The 22,939-nt window shown below is 36.2% G+C and overlaps 1 protein-coding gene across 1 annotated transcript; it reads right to left on the bottom strand.

The window, feature by feature from the left end:
- Window positions 1-9,099: 9,099 nt before the first annotated feature.
- On the bottom strand, window positions 9,100-22,626 carry LOC133285295 (DEAD-box ATP-dependent RNA helicase 1). The gene is made up of 8 exons (XM_061482514.1): window positions 22,489-22,626; window positions 21,902-22,388; window positions 21,463-21,617; window positions 15,980-16,157; window positions 12,221-12,408; window positions 10,828-11,032; window positions 10,098-10,203; window positions 9,100-9,578 (listed from the first exon to the last, which is right to left on the bottom strand). Exons 1-8 carry the CDS (start codon window positions 22,599-22,601, stop codon window positions 9,523-9,525), a joined length of 1,488 nt encoding a protein of 495 aa, XP_061338498.1. The 5' UTR covers window positions 22,602-22,626; the 3' UTR covers window positions 9,100-9,522.
- Between the last annotated feature and the right edge of the window lie 313 nt (window positions 22,627-22,939).

Below are 22,939 nucleotides of genomic sequence, written 5' to 3' on the forward strand. Positions count from 1 at the left end.
ACCTCATAACATAGATAATAAAAGTGTGTCTCTAGAAATCACGGAACTACCACCAGTAGGCCGGACCAACTAGCAGGTTATACAACTCCAATCTAAAAGTACTAACATAAAGTGTCATGGACAATCTCCATGCTCACTCAAATAAGGCAACACGCCCAACATCAGTCTCAACAACAACATAATTATAAATAGCGGAAAACATAAACAGCATCCAAATCCAGTCATGGCAGCAATACAGCATAATATCATCAACTAAGTTCTGGCCTCCTGCTGCCAGAGGCATCAGTCACCATACTACCTGAACCTGAAATAAGCATTCCCCAAACGTGGGGTGAGATCTCTAAACAAGAAATCTCAGTAAGACAAGGGGTCCTCAAGGATCTTCCACCCCAAGCTCACTTACATGTGCAATATAAGTTCAAAAGCAGTTTATTATCATCAGTTCTAAAGTAGTGCAATGCAGCAGATAATCATGTCATGTGTGTCAATTCTATTCTACTGGCAGAGAAATGCAGGATTTATATACGCCAAATACCCACACATAGTGCAAGACGTCACTTGCATTCACCCCGGATCACCATATCGTATGACATCACATACTCAGGCTTACCGTCAAGATGAAACAACACATGCATATTAAAAGTCATTACACATAAAGCTCAACAACATTTCAAATATTCAAAGCATGTAACACACCATACATACAACCACACCCCCATGGGACATGGTGGAGGCTAAACCGAGGACACGAAAGTTTACCTTGCAAGCTAACACCCAAAGCCTAGAGTCCACAGCTCAAAGTCCAAACACAACAGATTCACAATCTTTTATGGACCAATACTATATCAATAATAATACACCACAAGCATAAACTTAAAGACAACGTCTTTCCTTTACGTTTTACGTCTTAAGGCTCTATACCAAGCCATAAGCCCTTAATCACTTGATTCTGACTTAGTTCATTAATTACAGAAGTTCAACTTCATCAATCTAGGGTCCACAAACCCCCAATAGCCTACTGTACACACAGCACAGCTACTGTTCTACGAAATCCCAGAATATCCGGATATTCCTCGGGACCATATCCGGATATGCAATATCCGGATATCCAGATTCCCATATCCGGATATCCAGATTCCATATCCGGATATTTCTCGGGCAGATATCCGGATATTTCACGACAGAATGCAGAAACTGCATTTCGTGAAGATATCCTTCCAAGGTTCCATTTTTAACACTTTCAAATGTTAAAGCATGCATCTTTAAACTGTTTAAGGGTCATACCACTGTTGGTTACTTGTTTAACTCTTTAAATATGCAAAGACACTTCTTTTATTCAACAAAACACATTATCAAGGTTGGTACAACTCACCAAAGCTCAAAACAGAGGAACAAAAGCTCTTGGAGCTCTCAAATCTGCCTCTACATGTCTGACCTTCAAGGCACACGAAAATGGTGATCAAGAGTGATCCTTTCACACAAAAGTTCACTCCTTGAAGCTCCCACAACCAACACAAAACCCCAACTACACCAATGCAAGAACTCAGCCCCAAACCTTGACTCAAGACAGTTCCCACAACTCAGAAGATGGGACCTCAACCTCTCAAGGCACTCACCCAAGTGTTTACTCACTCAAAGAGGAGAAGAAATGGAGCAAAGGTGGCAACTTGGCTCACAAATGGAGGAGAAACCAGAGGCAAACAACCAGCAGCTGACCAGCCTCCTAACACTCACGCATGAGTCAGTTTTCTAGGGCAATGTGCCCTTAATAAGGGTATTTATAGTCATTTATCCAATTAACACACAGTATTAACTTTAATTGCTACGCTCAGCATTTTAATCCCAAACTTTGGAATCTGAAACTACACATTTTTACAAGAATTATCATATTTTTCTTATAATTTTCGGAGCACCTTTCCGGTACGCGCTTTTCAAAGCCAGTACCGGTTTCTAGCACCAGTTCTCATTATTTGGACTTGAAACTCGTTTTACAAGTCCTACATATTATTCTCGTAATTATCATGCACTTACTTTAATTTTCTGGGATACTTTTTCGGTACGCATTTATACCGACTAGCAGAACCGGTATCTGCACTTTTCTTCCGAAAAGTGACTTTCAGCATTCTTAATCACTTACTATAATTATTAAAGCCTCATAATAATTATTAGGGTCGATTATGGAATCATTTCCTATTTTCTCATAATTTATTAATTAACATTCCTTAATTAACGGTGCGGGTTCTTACATCTATCACTTAAAAAAATTTAAGACTTTTTTTTAATTTTTTTTTTTTGTTGCTCAATTTTTTTAATAAGTAAAATGAAATAAAATATTAATAAAATTTAGTTAAGTATATTTATATTTATTTTAAATTAAGAATATTTAATAACTCTTTTAAATAAAAAATAAAAGTAATCAATCATTGGTAACTCATTCACTAATAAAAGTAATGGTAATCTTGTATAAAAAAAGGTAATAGTAATAGTAATTCGAAATGAAAATGGTATTAAATATGACATGGTATTAAATATAATTGTGGGAATTGATATTTCTTTGTTTTTCTTGACTGACTGGAAAGTGTGGCAATGGAGAAATGAGAAGATGCATGGCACTGGTATCCCTCCTTTCAGGACGAGAGGTTCTAATTCAAAAGTTTGTTCATGATGTTGAGATGGTCGTGGAGAGAGGAAATGAGCATTCAGCTATACACAAAAAAATGTATGTTGACATTTCTTGGCAATTTCCTTCTTTGAGATTTGTTAAGATTAACACAGATGATGCTGCTGGTGGAGCTCCTAGCATAGCTGCTTATGGTGGGGTTATGAGAGATTCTCAAGGGAGATGGCTGGGTGGATTTGCTTATAGACTTGGGATTTGTAGTTCTTTTAGAGCAGAGTTGTGGGGTGTGCTTCGCGAGCTGGAATTAGCTTGAAATTCTGATCACCGTAGTGTTATAATTGAAAGTGATTTAACTCGTGTTATCATTGTGCTCACCTCCTAGGGTGCAGCAGCTCATGAGAGTCAGTTGATTTCTCGGATACGAGCATGGATTCAGAAAGATTGGTCGGTTAGTTTCAATCACATGTTCAGGGAAGGAAATGTTTGTGCGGATTGGATGACAAATTTTATCTTGGAGCATGATGAGGCTGAGTAATATCTTTTTTGTGAAGAACCACCACCTGGCATTCACGTTATTTATCTAGCTGATCTTACTAGAGTGGGAAGATCGCGAGGGGGCGTGTTGAGATATTACACGCCCCCAACAGGGACAAAGCCCCAAAAACAAAAACAAACAAAACAAAGACAGAATACCAAAATAGAAACAGAAGTTACTTTTATATATCTCAACGCGTGCCCCGCCCTCTCACACAAGAGCCCATTGGGCTTGAAGAGTGGATGATGCAACAGGCCCAGCCTACCTGTGCTAAGAAATTTCACAAGAGAAAGTGGGGGCGGCGAGGTTCGAACCCGGTACACCGAGACTCTGATACCATCTAAAGAACCTTGGGATACACCACCCTAAAAGCTAACTCAAAGGGTAGGAGTGTCCAGCTTCTGTTTCTATTTTGGTGTTCTGTCTTTGTTTTGTTTGTTTTTGTTTTTGGGCTCTGTCCGTGTTGGCTATAAAAAAAAAGGAATAAATAAAAAATCATTGATAATCAATCAACTTTGGAGGAAATGGATCCGGAAAAAAAAATTATATCATCATATGGAAAGATTACAATCATATAAAGATGAATTAAAGATTATAATCTTATAACTACCTATTTTAATATATTTTTTCTCTCTTCTTTTATTATAATTAATTTACCTTTATATAATTATAATTCTTCACACAATTATATCATGTTTTTTTTTTTTCACACAAAAGGATCTAAATCCACTCTAAAGTGCTGCTAGAAATAAATGTGAACTAAGGGTCAGTTCAACCAAATCACAAATGTCCAAACCTCACCGCCAATTAATTCTAATGCTACACTTGGCAGCAGTTTCCCAAAGTTCAGCTAAACAAACTTAAACAATTTAAGAGCAACTCAAAATCAGTCATGGTCACTGAAGATTGGAAACAAAACCCAACCAACATAAAATAAACAAGTGTATGATTAAAAAAAATTCCTTTTAAATTGTGCAAAGAAAATAGAAACCCAAATTTCCCTGAAAAGGCAAGGCTTTATGGCAAGAAAATACTCTTGTGAAACATCACCATCCAAGTCCCAAGCCACTTCTCCATATGCCGTAACGTGGCCCATTAACAGGCTGCTACACTAAAAGTAAAATCCCCCAAACAAACAAAAAAAAGTGCAAATTTGGAAGTCACCGTACCCAACAAAAACCATATCTCTATGGATCTCAAAACTTCCATCCAGGTTTAGACACATACCAAACCTAGTCCCACCTTAAAGGTTATCTACAAAAGAAGTCCTAAAAGCAACATTGCATCACAATTAATACCAAAAGCTGGAGGCGGCACTAACAAATAAAAATTGATTTAACCTACAAAGATTGAGACCCTTGACTCAATTTAAGCCTAATTAAGTAACTGGTAGCCCCCGCTTATAAATTGAAGCCTTGGCTTGTGCTTCATGTCCATCCTCAACCAAACCAATTTGAACACAACTTCTTCTCTCTTCAACCCTCAAAATCACTTCAAATTTAAATGGCAAATTCCCGCATTGCAAGGTTCTTCATGGAGGTAGCACCACCACAATATGTTAATGTGATTAGGCATCGAACATCAAAGATGCTTGATACAATTAGTGAAGATGAGAGGGAAATAAGCCCAACTGATTCTATCATTTCACCCACTAAAACCTTATCATCATCAGCAGCAGCAGCATCTTCTGCTTCAGCCTCTGGCTCTTCTACAATTGCAAATGCTAATAACAAATACTTCTTGAAGGAAGTTCATCGATCCCTCTCAATTTTGAAACACTGAAGCACTTGACACAAGGAAATAAAACAACCTTGGTATCTGTTTCCATGAGTCATGTAAAGCTGCTAGTTCTTTTTGTTCTTTTACTTTCCCCTAGCTCTCCCCTCTTCCCTTCTCGTTTATGTAATTGTATGAACAAGAATAGTTGAGGGTGTAAAGAGACTTATCTGCTGCATATATAGCAGCAAAGATTATAAGGATTTCCTGCACTTGTATTTTTCTGTACAGGTTTATGATTTTCTATCAATAAACTCAAAACAGCCATAAGTTTTGGCATGCAATCAAATATATAACCTCTTTCATATTATGTGCCTCACATGCACCTAATATATAAGTACGTAAGTGTAAAAAACCATTTAACCCAAAAACTTAACCATTATGGGTGAGGTTACATCAATAGTTTTATATATTTCTAAAACGACTCCTCACACGAAAGTTTACTGGACTTGAAGGATGAACAATGCACGAACCTACCTGTGCTAAGAAATTCCATAAAAGAATGTGGAGCGGTAAGGATCTAACTCGTAATACTGAAGCTTTGATGTCATATAAAGAACTATTTAACCCAAAAATTTAAGCTGGTGGGTAAGGTTACGTTAATAATTTTATATATTTCGAACAGTAAAAGTATTGCGGGTAGCAAGTCCTTTACCTTCAACATTATTGATAAATCGATAGTTTATCATGTTACCGAAAAAAAAAAAACCTTTGATAATTTATCATGTTTTAGAAGCAAAAAGTATGGAAATTAACGCCTAAATCTAGTCAAAAGTATGAAAAACTTAGGCTATTATAACTAAAAAGCAATAACTAGAAAAAGCTTCCTGCCAAGTCCATGCTTAAGCATGCAGTTTAGTGTTACGAGCTGTTACAGGATGATATTATTGTTAGGAGGAAGTTGCAACAATATCCAATTATAGTTAGGAAAGTTGTTGGCATGTAAAGAGTTAGCAAGGCTAGTTATAGATGAAGCAGAAGTATAAATAAGAAACTGTAAACTGAGAAATGCAATGAATGAAAATCTCAAGATACCTTGATTCTCCTTATTTCTCTTCCCTATCATAGTTACTATCGTAACATTTACACCCTTAAACATGGGTTAAGCAGAATTGACCAATTATGGAAAAGCCCAAAAATTAAGAATTCCTCTATAAATAGGAGGGTGTCACTTAAGGTTTGGCATCTCTGGACGCAAATTTACGTCGAGAGTGGGAGAAAAGATCCAGAGACAAGATCGGGTTGGAGATACATAAAGACTCATCACATGCTTCTTAAAGATGCTTGGGGAAAGATCTTATCTTTTTGTTGTTTTTGATCTTGTTATGTCTAGCTAAACTTCATTATAGTTAGAGAATGATGAAACTCAATTGGTTTTTCATTATTAATGTCCCCTTGTTTTTATGATTGTGTTAGTTACTCTTGTTCTTAATGCTTTTGTTAGGTTACGACTTTGGGGATTAATCTGCGATTATGTATCATAATAAGGATGTTGATAGATAATTTCGATATAAACAATTAGCAATTTTATAATAAGCATATATCATATGTTGTGTTTGATATGCATTGGATTAGCAATCTTATTCAATTGCAAAATATATATATATATATATATATATATATATATATATATATATAAGGATTTGTATTTGTCATTTAACATGACACAACAAACTTTTCTACACATACAACATTTTGTGGGGCCCACACTTTTTGAAGAAAAAAGAAAAAAAAATTACGACACGCAAAACGAATCTCTATATCGTTACACAATCATTTTTCCTTCAACATAACTCTTATAAAACCCATATGTATGTGGGGTTTGTATTTATCATTTAACATGACCACACAAAGTTTCCTACACACACAACATTTTGTGGGACCCGTATGTTTTGAAGAAAAAAGAAAAAGAAAAAACTATGGCACGCAAAACAAATCTCTATAATATAACACACTCATTTTTCCTACAACATAACACTTATAAAATCCTATATATATACGTGTGTGTGTGTGTGTGTGTGTTTTCTCTTTTTTATTTTGTGAGAGTTAAAAGTGGTAGAAAATTTGAGATTTAATAAGAAGGGGATGGTGGATGGGAAGGGGTTTGGCTTACATAGGGATGCTTTTATTTTCTAGGGATGAGTAGGAAAATAAAAAAAAATAAAAAATTTGTTATAGTATTCTATTGGTTTCTAACTCAAGTCCCCCTTCGGATAACTTATCAAGCTTTGGGCAGATGACTATCCTATCTCCTAAGCTCACAAACTATGGATAAGAACATGATAGGATAAATTATCCTATCATATCTTTCTTCTGAGATGCATCAAACAGGCCTTAAAAGGATACAAAGAATTGAGTTCCCTTAGAGTGGTTAAAGGATCTTGGTTAAATTAGAATAATTGATCAATAACCAATAATTTAAATAAAGAATTGAAAACAAGGGTAAATAATAAAGATTCAATTGGAAAAAATAAAACCCTAGCTGTGCTTTTTGCACTTGAATTCAATTTGCTTAAGAATTAAATTAATTTTTACTATTAAATTAATAAAATACCTGAAAAGAATTAGTTTTAGAATTTAAGTTTAAGAACCATACCTTAAATTTTGAATCATCCACTTAGATTTAGAAAGTGAATTAATGCTTAAGATGTTAATTCTTGTGGAATTGATATTTTTACTCTTTAGTACACTTTATTAATTATACGAACGGTTGCTGTGTTCATCAACAATTATAACTACACTCTGCACTAAATGGTTTTTATTTAATGATTAACAATTTGCATTACATCTAATGTAACCAAAGAGCTGAACTGCATAGCAGTACAGGTAGCTCTTCTAGCTGAACTGCATCATGAAAATTAATGACTGCAGACGCGCCGTGCTAGCTCAGGTAAAAAATACTAACCCTTGCGCACTGTGGCATCTACCGCTTTAGAAATTTATTTTTGAAAAAAACTATTCTTCCTACGTGAGATTATCATTCAATAATTATGTAGTTTCTTATTTTTATTTTTATTTTATTTTTTCAGGTGATGAAGCCCGCATATTTATCTCAATAATATAAGATAACTTATCTACTTTATTAATAGCAACCCTCTATTCTTATGCTAGAAATTGATAAAGCATAAATTCAAGCAGACGCCGACTTAGACACAACATAAATAGTAATAGTAATTTTGATTCTATACAAATCCAAAGAACAAACCCCTAGATATCAGTGGTTTGATGTTTAACGGCCACACAAAGAACCCGTATAAAGCCATGGGCGGCCTTTTTATCGCACAAAATGGAGATACTGACCAAAATGTCACTGTTCACCAATTTCTTTACCTAAATGTCACGCGAACAGTGTTATTTTCCAATCTGCCATGAGGGCAAGTTCGCTTCTGACACAAGCAATCTCGGTTTGGTGACGTGTCACATTTTTAGTGGATAACAAGTATTAAATTTAAAAAAAAAATTCAAAAAAAAATGAAATTCGCCTACCATGTAGGCGAACTTGGTTAAAATATTGTTGGAACCGAGGTCGCCTGTGTCAGAAGCGAATCTGACACCACCAAGAAGCTGACACATCAGCAAACTGAGGTCGCTTGTGTCAGAAGCGAACTTGCCCCGTGACAGATTGAAAAATAACACTATTCGCGTGACATTTAAGTAAAAAAGTTGGTGAACAGTAGCACAATGGTCACTGTTCCCGCAAAATGGGAATCAATATGCAGGTAGTGCTCAGTCGAGCAGGGTAAGATGTGGTTAGAAATCAAATAAGCGGTGCTTAAATTTTTACAGTAACAAAGGAGAATCAGTTAATTGAAAACCAATACTTCTTAGTAAATGTTGTATCCCCAAGTATGCTTATTCAGTTTAAGTAGTTCAAAACGAAAATATGCCTTGCTTCAGAAAAAACCAAAATATAATATTAGAAAAATATAAAATTATTAATATAATATTCACGTAATAACTCAAATTATTGAACTGAATTGGTTACTTTACATAATGACAGAACCTCTCCGTCCTTATTCTAATAATAAAATTAGCATAGATTTCAACTCATAAACAAGAATAATTGAGTAAATATATCTTAAACAAATAAACCTACCCAGTTTCGTGTTTATAGTATGGAACGTTGAGAATATAGAAATATTGCAAGGCTTTCAGCAATACATGATACTCTCACATGAATTTACATATTTCCCAATACTACATTTAACTGTGTCTAAACTAAAAAATAAAAAATAAAAAAATCTTATATATCTGGATTAACGTTTGTCATCGTCATTGATATAGAACTTCTGCTGTATCCCATACATATGCCCCGTCAATGAAAAAAACAGATAGTACAAGAAGACCTCAAGAAACACGAGAAAACAAACACCACCAAGGGTTCTGTCCCCAGAATTACAAGATTCATGTCCTGAAAAGCGTGCTTCAGTCTGTTATTTCTATTGTAAAACTTCCATTGTCAGTTGAATATTTCCAGGGATTAAGTTGATGTTCCGCAGCTAACAAGCTATTCCCTTGTGTGTCTGTTAATAAGCAGATATGCCCATGAATTGTTATTTTTTTCCATTCTCTTTGCTTGATTGAGAAGACTCTAATCCTTGGGTTTCTTTCGTGTCTCCAAAATTATCTCCTTAAATTTTTCCAGTGCTGCCAATAAGAATAATGAAACATGACACAGACTTAATGAAATATCTAATGTAACTCCAAAACAGCATAAAGGAAAAGAACATCAAGAAGTGTTGAGTTCGTCCAAAGTCCATGCACAATAAAATGTATCTTATTTTTGGAAAATTTCTAAAGCAGACAAATGGAATACTTCAATTCGAAGTCTTTCCAATCCAAGGTATCAAATATGAATTCAAAAGATCTCCATGCTGATTAATAGTTGGGAAATCAGTTAGTTAGTTTAAATAACATCAGCTTTGTTTTAATCAGAAGATAAAGCATCAAATGTGAGGCAATTGATCCACAGAAGACAGGAATAACACTGATCGAAGTCTAGATAATTTTTTTTCCCAATATTTGATCATGAAGATTAAGCAAAGCCACTAGAAGCTGCAGGTAATATAAGTGGCCAATTAAACTGATGTTTAGTCTATCCAGGGACGATGATGGTTGAGAAGGGCGTTTGTGCATATAGACTTAAAATGGAATTAACATATTTACCTGATTGGTAGGTAGTATGAAGTGCTTCAATCAAACTAGATGGAAGAGTATGCTCAAGGAAAGAACTAGCCTCAGCCTTTCGCATCAATTTTTTAAATCGTCGAACCTGGAATGGAACAAGAGTTGATAACAGTTCAAGAATGACTCAGGTTACAAATGTTAAAGAGACAACATAAGAAAACAAGTATATTCATACTCTAGTATTGATAGTTATATAACAGTAGTAAAAGGGGAGAGACCACGAACAGATCCTACTGGTGATTGACAAAACTCATTTGCAGGATTGCAACTACTCAAGCCAAAACAGAAAGTTTAAATTAGTTTTTTTTAATAAAAAAAGAAATTCATTAAGACAAAGAGAAGATGATTGCAAAGAGACAGTAAGAGATCCTCCATAAATTTATTTTAAAAACAAACAAACAACGTAGAAGAAAGAAAATATCAATGAAGTAAAGCTACACAATTCCTCAACATATCTGTAAGGACACCCGTTTAAAAAACTCATGTTCTTGACACCAAGCAGAAGCCACTCCTAACCTTAATTATACTAAACAACTGAGTTTAATTAACAAGTAAAATTTTAATGGAAAAATGAAATAAATTATTAAATTTAAGCCTGTAAGTGGGGTCTTTGCGAGCTCAACTTATAGTTTCTTCCATTGGTTCATAAGACATAAACATGGATCTAGCACAAAACAATGACCATGAGTGAGACAAGAGGACTTCATACCTCATCTGTTGACATCAGTGTGAAGCAACGCCCAGTCTGGCCAGCTCTTGCAGTCCTACCAGCCCGATGAACATAAGTCTTTATGTATTTGGGCATGTCATAATTAATGACATTTCTTACCCCTTCAACATCCATTCCACGAGTCATTGCATCAGAAGATACAAGCACTTGAAACTCCCCTTTCCGGAATTCGTTCAATGTCTTACTGCAGAAGAGTAGCATTTTTTGTCAAGGAACCAACTCTAGCAGGTTTGGTTTTAAATCTTTTGATTAAATTTGGAAGAATAATCTTCTTTCAAAAAATTTCTCAATAAGCTTTTAAGTATAGGCTGTTCTGAACACAAAATAAGCTAACCCATACACACTACTCATCCCAAGACCTAAAACTGTTACTTATTAGGTGAAAGCAGGGTGGAAATGGGTCAGGCCTTACCTTAAACAGGTCGGGTCTATTTCCCAAATACAAAGCCTGAGTTTTGGTATATTTACCTGAGCCTTTTAAGGCTTGGCGTGGTCTTTTTCAAAGCCTCACCTGGCTTGAAAGCCTATATTTAAAGGGTTATTTTGTAACAAGTCTTCTTAGATAGGCCAGGGGACCTACCTCTAAATAGGCCAAAAAGAAGGAAGAAAAGAGAGAATAAAGGTTGAATAGTCTGAAATTGATATGACTTGATATGAAAGATGTGTAATGATGTGATACAAACTACAAAGTACTAACCTCTATTTATACTAATTTCAGACTCCAAATCCAAATTAAATAATGAAACAAATCATGAAATATAAAGAAATATGAAAATCAATCGAAAAAGTTAATCTAAGATACTCTAAATTCCTCTAAGATAAAATCAAAAAGATATTATGAGATATTTTCATATATTCCAACATTTACAATAATAATTCCATCATTTCCTTTGTTTCCGCTTTGCTAAACTTTATATTATTGTACTAGTATGTTTTGCCCTGGTACACTTGTTAAGCTTGCTATTTACAAATCAACAAGTGCTGGATTGTCCTATTCCTTAAATCTAACTTTGGTATATGTTTTTACTAAAATCCAAGAAAAAAAATCGTCTGATCTCTGACTCTAATCATTAAACTCTAGCAATATCCGGCTAGAAGCCAAGAACTGATATAAGTATGCTTAAGTTATCATACAACTAAATTACATCATTATAAAGCTTATAATCCGAGGTGTCCCCAAAAGTCTGAAAAAACTATGTTCAAGGAACTACAGACTACAGAGTATATCCAAAACACCACGTATCTTAACTGTCTAAATTAATTGTTTCTTTTGGAACAAGTTTTGTATAATGTACAGCATCACACAAGAGCATTCAACATACATGGTTTAAAATATTGTTTGTTTGTTTAGTGTGAAAGAATAAAAAGTTACCTTCTTACACGTTGATGTTGAAGACCAGAATACTCCTTGATATCAATTTGCAGATCTCCAAAACAATTCAGCAATTTGCAGAGACGATGTGTTGAATCCACAGACTTTGTAAAAACTATGCATTTTTCTCCTCCCAGGGATTTCAAAAGGGCAACCAAATACAAGGGTTTAACCTTTGTTTCACAGATCTACACAAGCGCGTACACAGACAAAAAAGAATTAATGAAAAAGTAAAGTCAATTAAGCAAAACTAGCCAGTTATATATATACAGCATGCTAAATTAATGGTGATTTCAGTGTGTTCAAACATCAAACAATAGGACTATTTCATCCACCAACTGCTCTTATGACCTTATCAGTCTGTACTGCAGCTACTCCATGGGTACCCTTGGATGACAGAGCCAGATGTTACGTTCATAAAGATAATAGCATAAAGAACAAAAAAATGAAAAATGATGGCATACTGCAAGAGGGAGGTGAGAGAAACACTGTAAAGTGTTAAAGGGTCATCACCATCCAATTAACATATAGAAGTTGCATGATACGTAAAACCATAAAATAAGTCTAATTGACCAACTCATTCAAAATTTAGACAGACAGACGATATAATAGCTTTCACTGCTCTCTTCATACTCTTCAGGTATTCATAATCACCATCCTCTCAACTCAGACGAAGATCATCTGTCAAGCAGGCCACAAACAACAGTTCTCTCAAGTTTGTCCTCTGCAAGGCCACTCAACTACGAAAGCTCTTTGCTGTTCTTCTGTTATCAACATAGATGTCTAGATCCACTGTTAAACCCAATTATTTTCATCCATAGTGAGTGATATAGTGAGTGAGGAAATCAACGTCAACATCAACAACACCTTTATCCCAAATTAATTGGGGTTGGTGGTAAATGAATCCCAATGAAGAATACAAAAAGGTTAAAGAAAAGAAACATAAATGTAAAAATAATAATAAATAAATAGAATAGTAATAATATATATATATATATATATATATATATATATATATATAAATATAAAAGTAAAAAAAGAAAGGGAAGAGAAGAAGAGGGGGAAATGAAGGGGAAAAGGACTAAAAAGGGACCATCTGGAACATAGGAATAACAACGGGTCTAACCCTCCACTTTATAGTTTTTCTCCATTCCGTTCTAAGGCATACCGTCCGCCAATCTATATCTCACTCCATTAAATCTTATTTTACTACCTTCTCCCAAGTAAGTTTCAGTCTACCTCTACCTCTTATTGTGTTGAGCTCTTGGTAACAAACTTCTGTTCTTATGGGAGCATCCAGGGGCCTTCTCATTACGTGCCCAAACCACCTCAATCTATGTTCTCTCATCTTCTCAGCCACCGGTAGTACTCCTACCTTTCGTCGAATATCTTCATTTCTTATCTTATCCATCCTCGTATAACCACACATCCACCTTAACATTCTCATCTCTGCTACTCCCATTTTATGCTCATGTTGCCTATGTGCTGGCCAGCATTCAGCTCCATATAGCATTGCAGGTCTTACTGCTGTTTTATAGAATTTTCCTTTTAACTTAAGGGGAATTTTGCGGTCACACAAAAACCCAGATGCACTGCGCCATTTCATCCACCCTGCTCTGATTCTATGATTTACATCCTCATCAATCTCTCCACTTTTTTGCAAAATGGAGCTCAGGTATTTAAAAGCGTCTTTCTTGGGTACCTCTTGACCACTTAGATGCACGGGATCTTGGTCTACATCTCTTACCAGAGAAAACTCACACTTCAGATACTCAGTCTTGCTTCGACTTAATGTGAATCCTTTAGATTCCAATGTACTTCTCCACAATTCAAGTTCTCTATTAACATCATCCTTGCTCTCATCAATAAGCACAATATCGTCTGCAAAAAGCATACACCATGGCACTTCCTCTTGAATGTCTTTTGTTAGTTCATCCATAACTAAGGCAAAGAGATAAGGACTTAGAGCCGACCCTTGGTGTACACCTACCGTGATAGGGAAATAACTTGATGTTCTGTTACAAGCTTTCACACATGTAGTAACCCCATTATACATATTCTTGATTGCCTTTACATACTTTGATGGTACTTTTTTCTTCTCCAGAACCCACCATAAAACTTTCCTTGGAACCCTATCGTATGCTTTCTCAAGGAGGATGAGGGTAGGGGTGAGGGCAGTCTTTGTACGTAGCCTTACTTTTACATATTTGCAAAAAGGTTGTTTCTCAAATTTAAACACATGACCTCTCAATGAGAAAATAAGTTAAAAATAAAAAATGAAAAATAAAATTGAGTACAAATGATTAGTGGTAGCTTCGTTTATCCTGGTTATTGGGAAAGACAAAACTGTGAAGATAAGGGATTAAACATTTTCTTTTCCATTACACAATTTTTTTCAAGTTTGATAATAGTTTAATTAGGCATAAACTGTAAATTACTGTATAATATTTATTCAATCTGACTCTATCCTGTTCAAGAAACAGGATTTAATCAGGTCAATCCTATCCAATGAGCTTAGTTTTTCTAGTCAAAGCTGGTCATGTCATATCCAACAACTATCATCTAACACCACCAAAAGAAACGTGCATGCACATATCATGAAATGGAAGCACAGATTTTTAGGGTCTGTTTGTTTTCTGCGGAAAACAACTTGTTAAAATTATTTTGAAATAAAGTAGTTTCTTAAAAATAGATTTCAACAAAGGATGTTTTCCTAGAAAATATTCTGTTGGAAACAATTATATAGAAAATAATACATCCTCATAGAAGTTTCTAATGTTTCAAATGTTCTGGAACATGGCTTCTTTGTTTCCACTCCTTAAAAGGATTGTACAATTGATCAGGGGATATGAATGCAATTTTCCCAAAGACTTAATTAAAGTAGGGATTTATGATTAACCGTTAGTGTTTAGTTAACAACTAAAAATTCGTAAGACTTGAACATTATTTCCAGCTTAGGTTATTTTGTCCATAATCAGTAATATATTTACAATGATTTACTAAATCACAACGCTCTCTCAGACCAGACTTTAATAAAACCTATTTCCAATCACCAAATGGAATTCTAAGAACCAGCTTTCCAACAAACCCTATTGCTAAAGCCTTAGATACAGAATTCATGGCCTAACAAGTGGCAACTGCAACAAAAAATCAAATCTCTCCTACATCAAAAGTCCAACTCATAAAGTATGTTTCACCAAGCAATCATTAAGAATCCACCACAATATTTCACAACCTTAGGTCATATCCCGTTTCAAGTTTAAACATTAGAGTTCACTCTGATTTACAAAACACGATATATTCTAAATCTTGCTTTGAGAAAACTAAAGACTCCAGCTTGGTTAAAAATTGATAAAAAAGTATTTATATAAAGACAAAAATACTATAAAATAAAGCATCAAATCCTAAGATCTTGTGGGCAGCTACCTTTCGCTAAATTAGAGCCTTTGCAGTCCCATAAATACTGCCATGAGTCTACTACGTGTGTTCTTGCCATTAGGTGAAAGCATATGAATGATTTTATATTTTATATTATATTTCTAACAGTTATTGAGCTAGAGAGTGAGGAGCAAAAAGGATGCTTACCCCCGTTGGGTGGTGAGGGAAAAAGGGTCCAAATATAAAACAGAAAAAATGCATATCATTGTATGATGCTAGTCTACAATCAAAAAATTATAATTGAAGTGCATGACACTGAAAGCAGCTTAGCTACAATAATTTCTACAAATTAAAAGAGACAAACACCATGCAATGTCATACCAGTTTGTAAGATTCCAAATTTTCAGGTAGCCGATAACGCATTTGCCCAGCTCTCAGAAATAAAGGATGACGCAAATTAAGCCGAACAAGCCTGCCTGGGTCTTGAGTTAATGTCGCAGATAGAACCATCTTTGCCAGCCTAGGGTAAGGCTTATCCTTGAAGCCCCTCTCAACTCCACTACAGAAATAAATAAATATCATAACCATAAAGTTTGCATGTGTAGACACCATATAGTTAATGTTACCAGAATCAAATAATTTTGTAGGGTATAAAAAGGTAAACCCAAGTGCACAAGGCTTTTCAACTTGCAAGAGTAAGGGTGAGGATCGATTGTACACAGCCTTATTCTTGCAAAATTTGCAAAGAGACTATTTCCTAGACTCGAATCAGTGACCTTCCAATCACAAGGAACAACCTTACCGTTGCTCCAAGACTAGCCCTCTTGCTAGGGTGGAAATGATATTTTAAATTCCATCATTTGAACAAATCAACCAACAATTTGAAGCTGTTATGTATCATTAATAAGCAATCAATGGAGTGTAGCTGCATATTGCAGAATAATAAAGCTCCATGTTTTTTTCCAAAAGCAGAATTTAGTGGCACTGACTTCTAAGAAAATAATAAGGGTCTTCATTTATTCTTTTCTTTTAGTCACTCACATGTTTGAGTTCAGCCTGCATAGCACACAGAATAGCTATGAAGCTATTTGTTGTAAATATTATTATTATTTATTTATTTGTTATTTGTTGTATTGGGCTTAGCCCATTAGGTCAAGTATTCTAGGTCTTGTATTCTCTATAAATAGAGAACCCTTTGTACAGATTATACACAATTCAATAATATATCAGAATACCCTTTTTCAAGTTGGTATCAGAGCTCTCGATCCTGAGGGCTCTGCTTCCGCGCTTATTTGCCTTTAGAGCAAAACCCTAATTCCTTTGCCTCTTGCCGCCATCAGCCGCCACGGAAAAAAATTTCCGAGGACTTTTTTGGACCAAGAGGACCACTGTTCATCTTTTCTTTTCCGATCTACACTATTTCTCAGTAGCAAGAACCTCCAATCAGATCTGTTTATCGCGTCTGGACCCGTTTCCGGTGACTTTTCAACCACGACCACCCACAGACAGGCGCGCACTCACCGGACGACCACGCCGGAAAAATTTCAGCCGAAGAAGCCTCCACACGCGCTCTCACGCGTCGATCCTTTCCCCGCGAGTGAAGCCCACGCGCAGCCTCTTTCTCCGGAGCATGGAGGCGCGTGCGACCTTGTTTCTGGATCGAACCACCACCATTCTTCTCGTCTCTGTGTTCTCTATCTGGATCTGTGATTTATTCACTGATCGGAGTTCATTTTCTTTTCTGTTTGGTTGATTCTGTTCACTATGGCCATTTTAGAAGATGGTTCGATTATTATGCAGTCTCCACATGTCTCTCCATATGTGAATATTCAGCAAAGGAAGTTGGATCAGCTTAAACCCGCTATTGATAATATATGTAAGCCATCTGACAGTTCTTTGATCTTATCTAGTATGAGCACACGTTCTACATCTCTTCTTGCTTCTTGCACTGATTTTAAAACCTCATGGATTTTGAATTCTGGTGCAACTGATCATATGGCTTGTCGTTCTGAGTTGTTTTGTTCTTATCATCCTACTATTGGTAGTCATACTATATCCGTAGCTGATGGATCCCATAAATCAGTTATTGGGTCTGGTAACATTCAAATTCAACCTTCCTTGTTTCTTAAAAATGTTCTTTATGTTCCTCAGCTTTCTACTAATCTTATCTCCATTCAAAAACTTACAACTGATTTGAATTGTTCTATCACATTTTTTCCTTCTCATTGTGTTATTCAAGATCTTACCACGAAGAAGACAATTGGAGTTGCTACTGAAAAGGATGGGTTGTATCATCTCCTTCCAGACCATGCTAGCAAAAATCAGTTATTAATGACACATCATCCTTCTACTGCAGAGTCTATGATTTGGCTCCATCACAAGCGTCTGGGGCATCTACCATTTAGTCTTTTGAAGTCTATGTTCCCTTCTCTGTTTCTCAATAAGTCGGTTGAGACCTTTCATTGTGATGTTTGTGAATTTGCAAAACACCATCGAGTGTCATTTCCTTCTAGCACTATTAAAAGCAAGGAACCTTTTTCTCTTATCCATTCTGATGTTTGGGACCCTTCTAAAGTGCATAGTGTTTCAGGTGCAGGGTGGTTTGTTTCTTTTATTGACGATTGTACTCGGGTAACATGGATATACTTGATGAAGGACAAGTCTGAAGTACCAGAGATATTTATTCGGTTTCATCACATGGTTGAGACTCAGTTTGGTAAGGGTATTAAAATACTAAGATCTGATAATGGTACTGAGTACGTCAACCAACGCCTGTCACAATTCATTTCAGACAGAGGTATGATTCATGAGCTCACATGTGTTGATACCCCTCAACAAAACGGGGTTGCTGAAAGGAAAAATCGTCACCTCCTTGAAGTTGCTAGAGCACTACTTTTCCAGACATCTGTTCCTAGTTCTTATTGGGGAGAAGCCGTGTTAGCTGCAACTTTTTTGATCAACCGTTTACCTTCACGAGTCCTTAACAATATCAGTCCTATTCATTCCATGACTTCCTTTTGTTCCCATATTGCAGAGCCTTTCACCAAAAGTGTTTGGATGTGTTGCCTTTGTCCATGTTCATAAACAACATCGGAGTAAGTTGGATCCTAAGGCTCTTAAGTGTGTCTTCCTTGGTTATACCCCTTATAAAAAAGGGTACAAGTGTTATCATCCACCAAGTCGAAAAAAATTTGTTTCTATAGATGTCACCTTTCAAGAATCTGAATCTTATTTCCTGGGTCTTCATCGTCAGGAGGAGAACAGTTCTTCAGAAGACTCGTCCCCTTCTTTCTTTGAGTCTGGATCAGTCTTCTCTCTTCCTAGTGTGTCTGCTCCTGGTGTGTCAGAACCTTCAAATACACCTGAGATACGGAAAATTTTGACACTTGAATTGGTATATCAGAGGAGGAAACAACTCATACTGTCTCACCAGCAACTTCAATCGTCTGAACCACTGGTAAGTCCTGAATCTCCTGTTTCTTCTGAATCTCCTGTTTCTGATTCTAATATTATTGCCTCTCATGATTTGTCTATTTCTTCTAATATCTCTAATGACTTACCCATTGCTTCTGCTTCTGATGACTTACCTATTGCCCTAAGAAAGGAAAAAAGATCTTGTTCCAAGAAATCTTGTTCCTCCTGTCCCTCTTGTACTCAATACCCTATCTCCCATTTTGTTTTCTCTACTAATCTTTCTGTGCAGAACAAAAGCTTTGTTTCAGCACTAGATTCTACTTCAATCCCAAAATCAGTACATGAAGCTTTGAAAGATGGGAATTGGGCTCAAGCCATGCAAGAGGAGATGAATGAGTTGGAGAAAAATAAAACATGGGAGGTTATTGATAGACCCAACGGAAAGAAAGCAGTAGGATGCAGATGGGTTTATGCCCTGAAATATAATTCTGATAGCACTCTTGAGAGATACAAGGCTCGATTAGTCGCCAAAGGTTATACTCAAACAGATGGCATTGATTATGAAGAAACTTTTGCTCCAGTTGCAAAGATGAATATGGTGAGAATCTTGTTATCCCTTGTTGCCCATTACAATTGGGATATAAATCAATTTGATGTGAAAAATACTTTCCTCAATGGTGAGTTAGAAGAAGAAGTCTACATGGAAATCCTGCCTGGTTTTGATTCTGTGAAGGGGGAAAATAAAGTTTGTAGATTAAAAAAGGCCTTGTATGGATTGAAGCAGTCACCTCGTGCTTGGTTTGGAAGGTTTACTAAGGTTATGATGAACTTAGGATACAGACAGAGTCAAGAAGATCACACTCTTTTCTTCAAGCACTCCCAAAATGGGAAGCTTACTGTGCTCCTTGTATATGTTGATGATATTATTATCACAGGTGATGATTTTGTGGAGAGACAGATTCTGCAAACACGGCTTGCCTCTGAGTTTGAAGTCAAAAACCTTGGGAAACTGAAATATTTCCTAGGGATAGAAGTAGCTCATTCAAGCAAAGGAATTTTTATCAACCAGAGGAAATATGTTCTTGATCTTCTCAAAGAAGCAGGAAAGCTCGGGTGTAAACCCTCTAATACTCCTATTGAGCAGAATCACAAGATGAGCTATGAAGAAGAGAGTCCTCCAGTTGATAAAGGACAATATTAACGGTTAGTTGGGAAATTGATATATCTGGCTCATACTAGACCAGACCTAGCTTATGCTGTTAGTGTTGTCAGTCAGTTTATGCACGATCCAAAGGAAAAACACATGCAGGCAATAGAGAGAATCCTTCAGTATCTTAAAGGTACTCCTAGTAAAGGATTGTTATTCCGACGTGATGGCAATCTATCTTTAGAAGTCTACACAGATGCTGATTATGCTGGATCTGTGACTGACCGTCGTTCTACCACTGGTTATTGCATATTTCTTTGCAGTAACTTGGTGACATGGAGAAGTAAGAAACAAGATGTGGTTGCCAGATCAAGTGCAGAAGCTGAATTTCGAGCTATGGCTCAAGGCATTTGTGAGTTACTGTGGCTGAAAATTGTACTTGATGATCTCAAAATAAAATGTGAGGGACCTATGAAGCTGCTATGTGATAATAAGTCCACTATTTGTATAGCTCATAATCCAGTTCAACATGATCGGACTAAACATATTGAGGTCGACTGCCATTTCATCAAAAAGAAACTTGATAGCAGGTTGATTATCACTCCATACATTCCCACTGGGCGTCAATTAGCTGATCTATTGACAAAGGGGCTTCCTTCAGACATATTTCAAGAACTTACTAGCAAGTTGGGAATGATAAATATCTATTCCTCAGCTTGAGGGGGAGTGTTGTAAATATTATTATTATTTATTTATTTGTTATTTGTTGTATTAGGCTTAGCCCATTAGGTCAAGTATTCTAAGTCTTGTATACTCTATAAATAGAGAACCCTTTGTACAGATTATACACAATTCAATAATATATCAGAATACCCTTTTTCAAGTCTATTATATGTAACAAAAAAAATCAGAAGAAAATACAGGATAAGTGATAATTATGAATACATAAAATAATTGAAATTTAATATGAACATATTTGTCATGTGACAAATATATAAAGACACAGCAACACAGGGTTATACGAGTGAGACACAAAACTGGATGGGCTTTAAGAAGTGGGTACTCCTCTACATCAAAAAGACAAGGCAATCCCTATTTATTAAATATACTTTTAATATTTCTTCTAGTTAACATAGTCATTAACACATGTTGTCAGAATTCAGGTAATCAATAAGCAGCATTGTCCATTTGATCCACACATCATACGATTCTGGAACCATGCGTACCATCAGGCCAAGCATACTTTTATTTTTTTTCAAGATATGAACATTTCAAAAGAGAGGTGAAAGAACATTGAACCCACCATCTTCTTCTGGTTCTTAATGCACCAAGAGAATAAGGGAAAACAGAATCAGCCGGTTGATAAATATTATCATCCTCAGATTGGGTCAATTCAAGCACGGTAGGTAGCCAAGATTGATAGGCCTCCCGAAGTAGTCGATCTGTTTCATCAACCACCTGACATTAATTAATTAACTTGTTAACATAGATAGATGAGGGCGAGCCTGGAGCAAGGATAAAGTTATTCCTCTGTAACTCAAAGGTCACAGGTTCGAATCGGAGAAAACTTCTTTGCAATTATGCAAGAGTAAGACTGTGCACAACGATTATCCTCACTCCATCCTCGCTAATGGGGGTGTAATGGAGAGCGATTAGGTTAATATAGATAGATAGTACTAATAAAAGCAAGTGAACAACATATATCTTTGAAGCTAGCTATAGTATATAACTCTAGTGCTTACAAGATAATAAAGGTGCTCAAGTGTGAAGCCTTTAGTAGTATTAATATGATCCATGAGCCTTCCAGGGGTTGCTACTAATATGTCAACCTTACTTTGGAAACCACGTTTATCACGTGGATCACAGCACATGCCTGCCTCATATTGAGGAATGTATACAAGGTTAGAAATCTCATCAGCTATGGAAGATTGACCAACAGCCAAGCCAACACGCAAGCCCAGTGGGGATGCAATGCCATCAAAAACTTGTTTAACCTGCAAGGCGAGATCGCGAGTGGGGACCACCACCAGAGCACGGAGGCACCTAACAACGCGGCTCGATAGCATTTGCACTATTGGGAGTGCATATGCCAAGGTTTTGCCGCTTCCGGTGGGGGAATTTACACAAATGTCTCGTTCGAAATTACCAGGCCCAATTGTTTCTTGCCAAACCGCAACTTGCACTGGGAATAGCTTAGAGATCCCTATATTCTCCAATCCCAATTTCAACCTAGTAAGTAAGTGGAAATTATTGAGTGACGAAATTAAAGAAAGAATAACGTAATAGACATGGATTTGAATAAAATTGAATGGAATTGAATGGGATATACGTAGGGTGCAGGCAAGGAACGCAATCAAGAGGGAGTTCTTGACAGAGAGTGACTTCAATGGGGTCTCGCATCCATGGCAAAACCGGCACGCTGCGTTGCTTTTCTTCCCCCATTTTTCCCTAAAACCCCTTTTTGGCGCCACCACCAAGCAGGGTTTAAGAGCCACACAAACCACGCAACGCAACGCACAACCACGTTGATACAAGTAAATCTCACTTTTGGTTTTGGGCCTTTGCAATATTGGATCATGTGTTTGTGGATTTTATTTTGATTACCCACTAAACGTGTCTTCTTAACCCTTCTCGTGCAAAATTCAAAATATACTGTCAATTTAATATAAATTATTTACTACTCTAGTGCGAGTAAAATATGTATGGGGAGTGTCTGCGTCGCTCCATATTCGACTTGAAAAGTATGCTTGGCACGTGTCGTATGTGATTTGAACGCGCAC

This window comes from Gastrolobium bilobum, unplaced genomic scaffold (assembly GCF_033153095.1).
Source record: "Gastrolobium bilobum isolate Gb01-03AN ecotype WA unplaced genomic scaffold, APGP_CSIRO_Gbil_v1 utg2703, whole genome shotgun sequence".
Lineage (NCBI taxonomy): Eukaryota > Viridiplantae > Streptophyta > Magnoliopsida > Fabales > Fabaceae > Gastrolobium > Gastrolobium bilobum.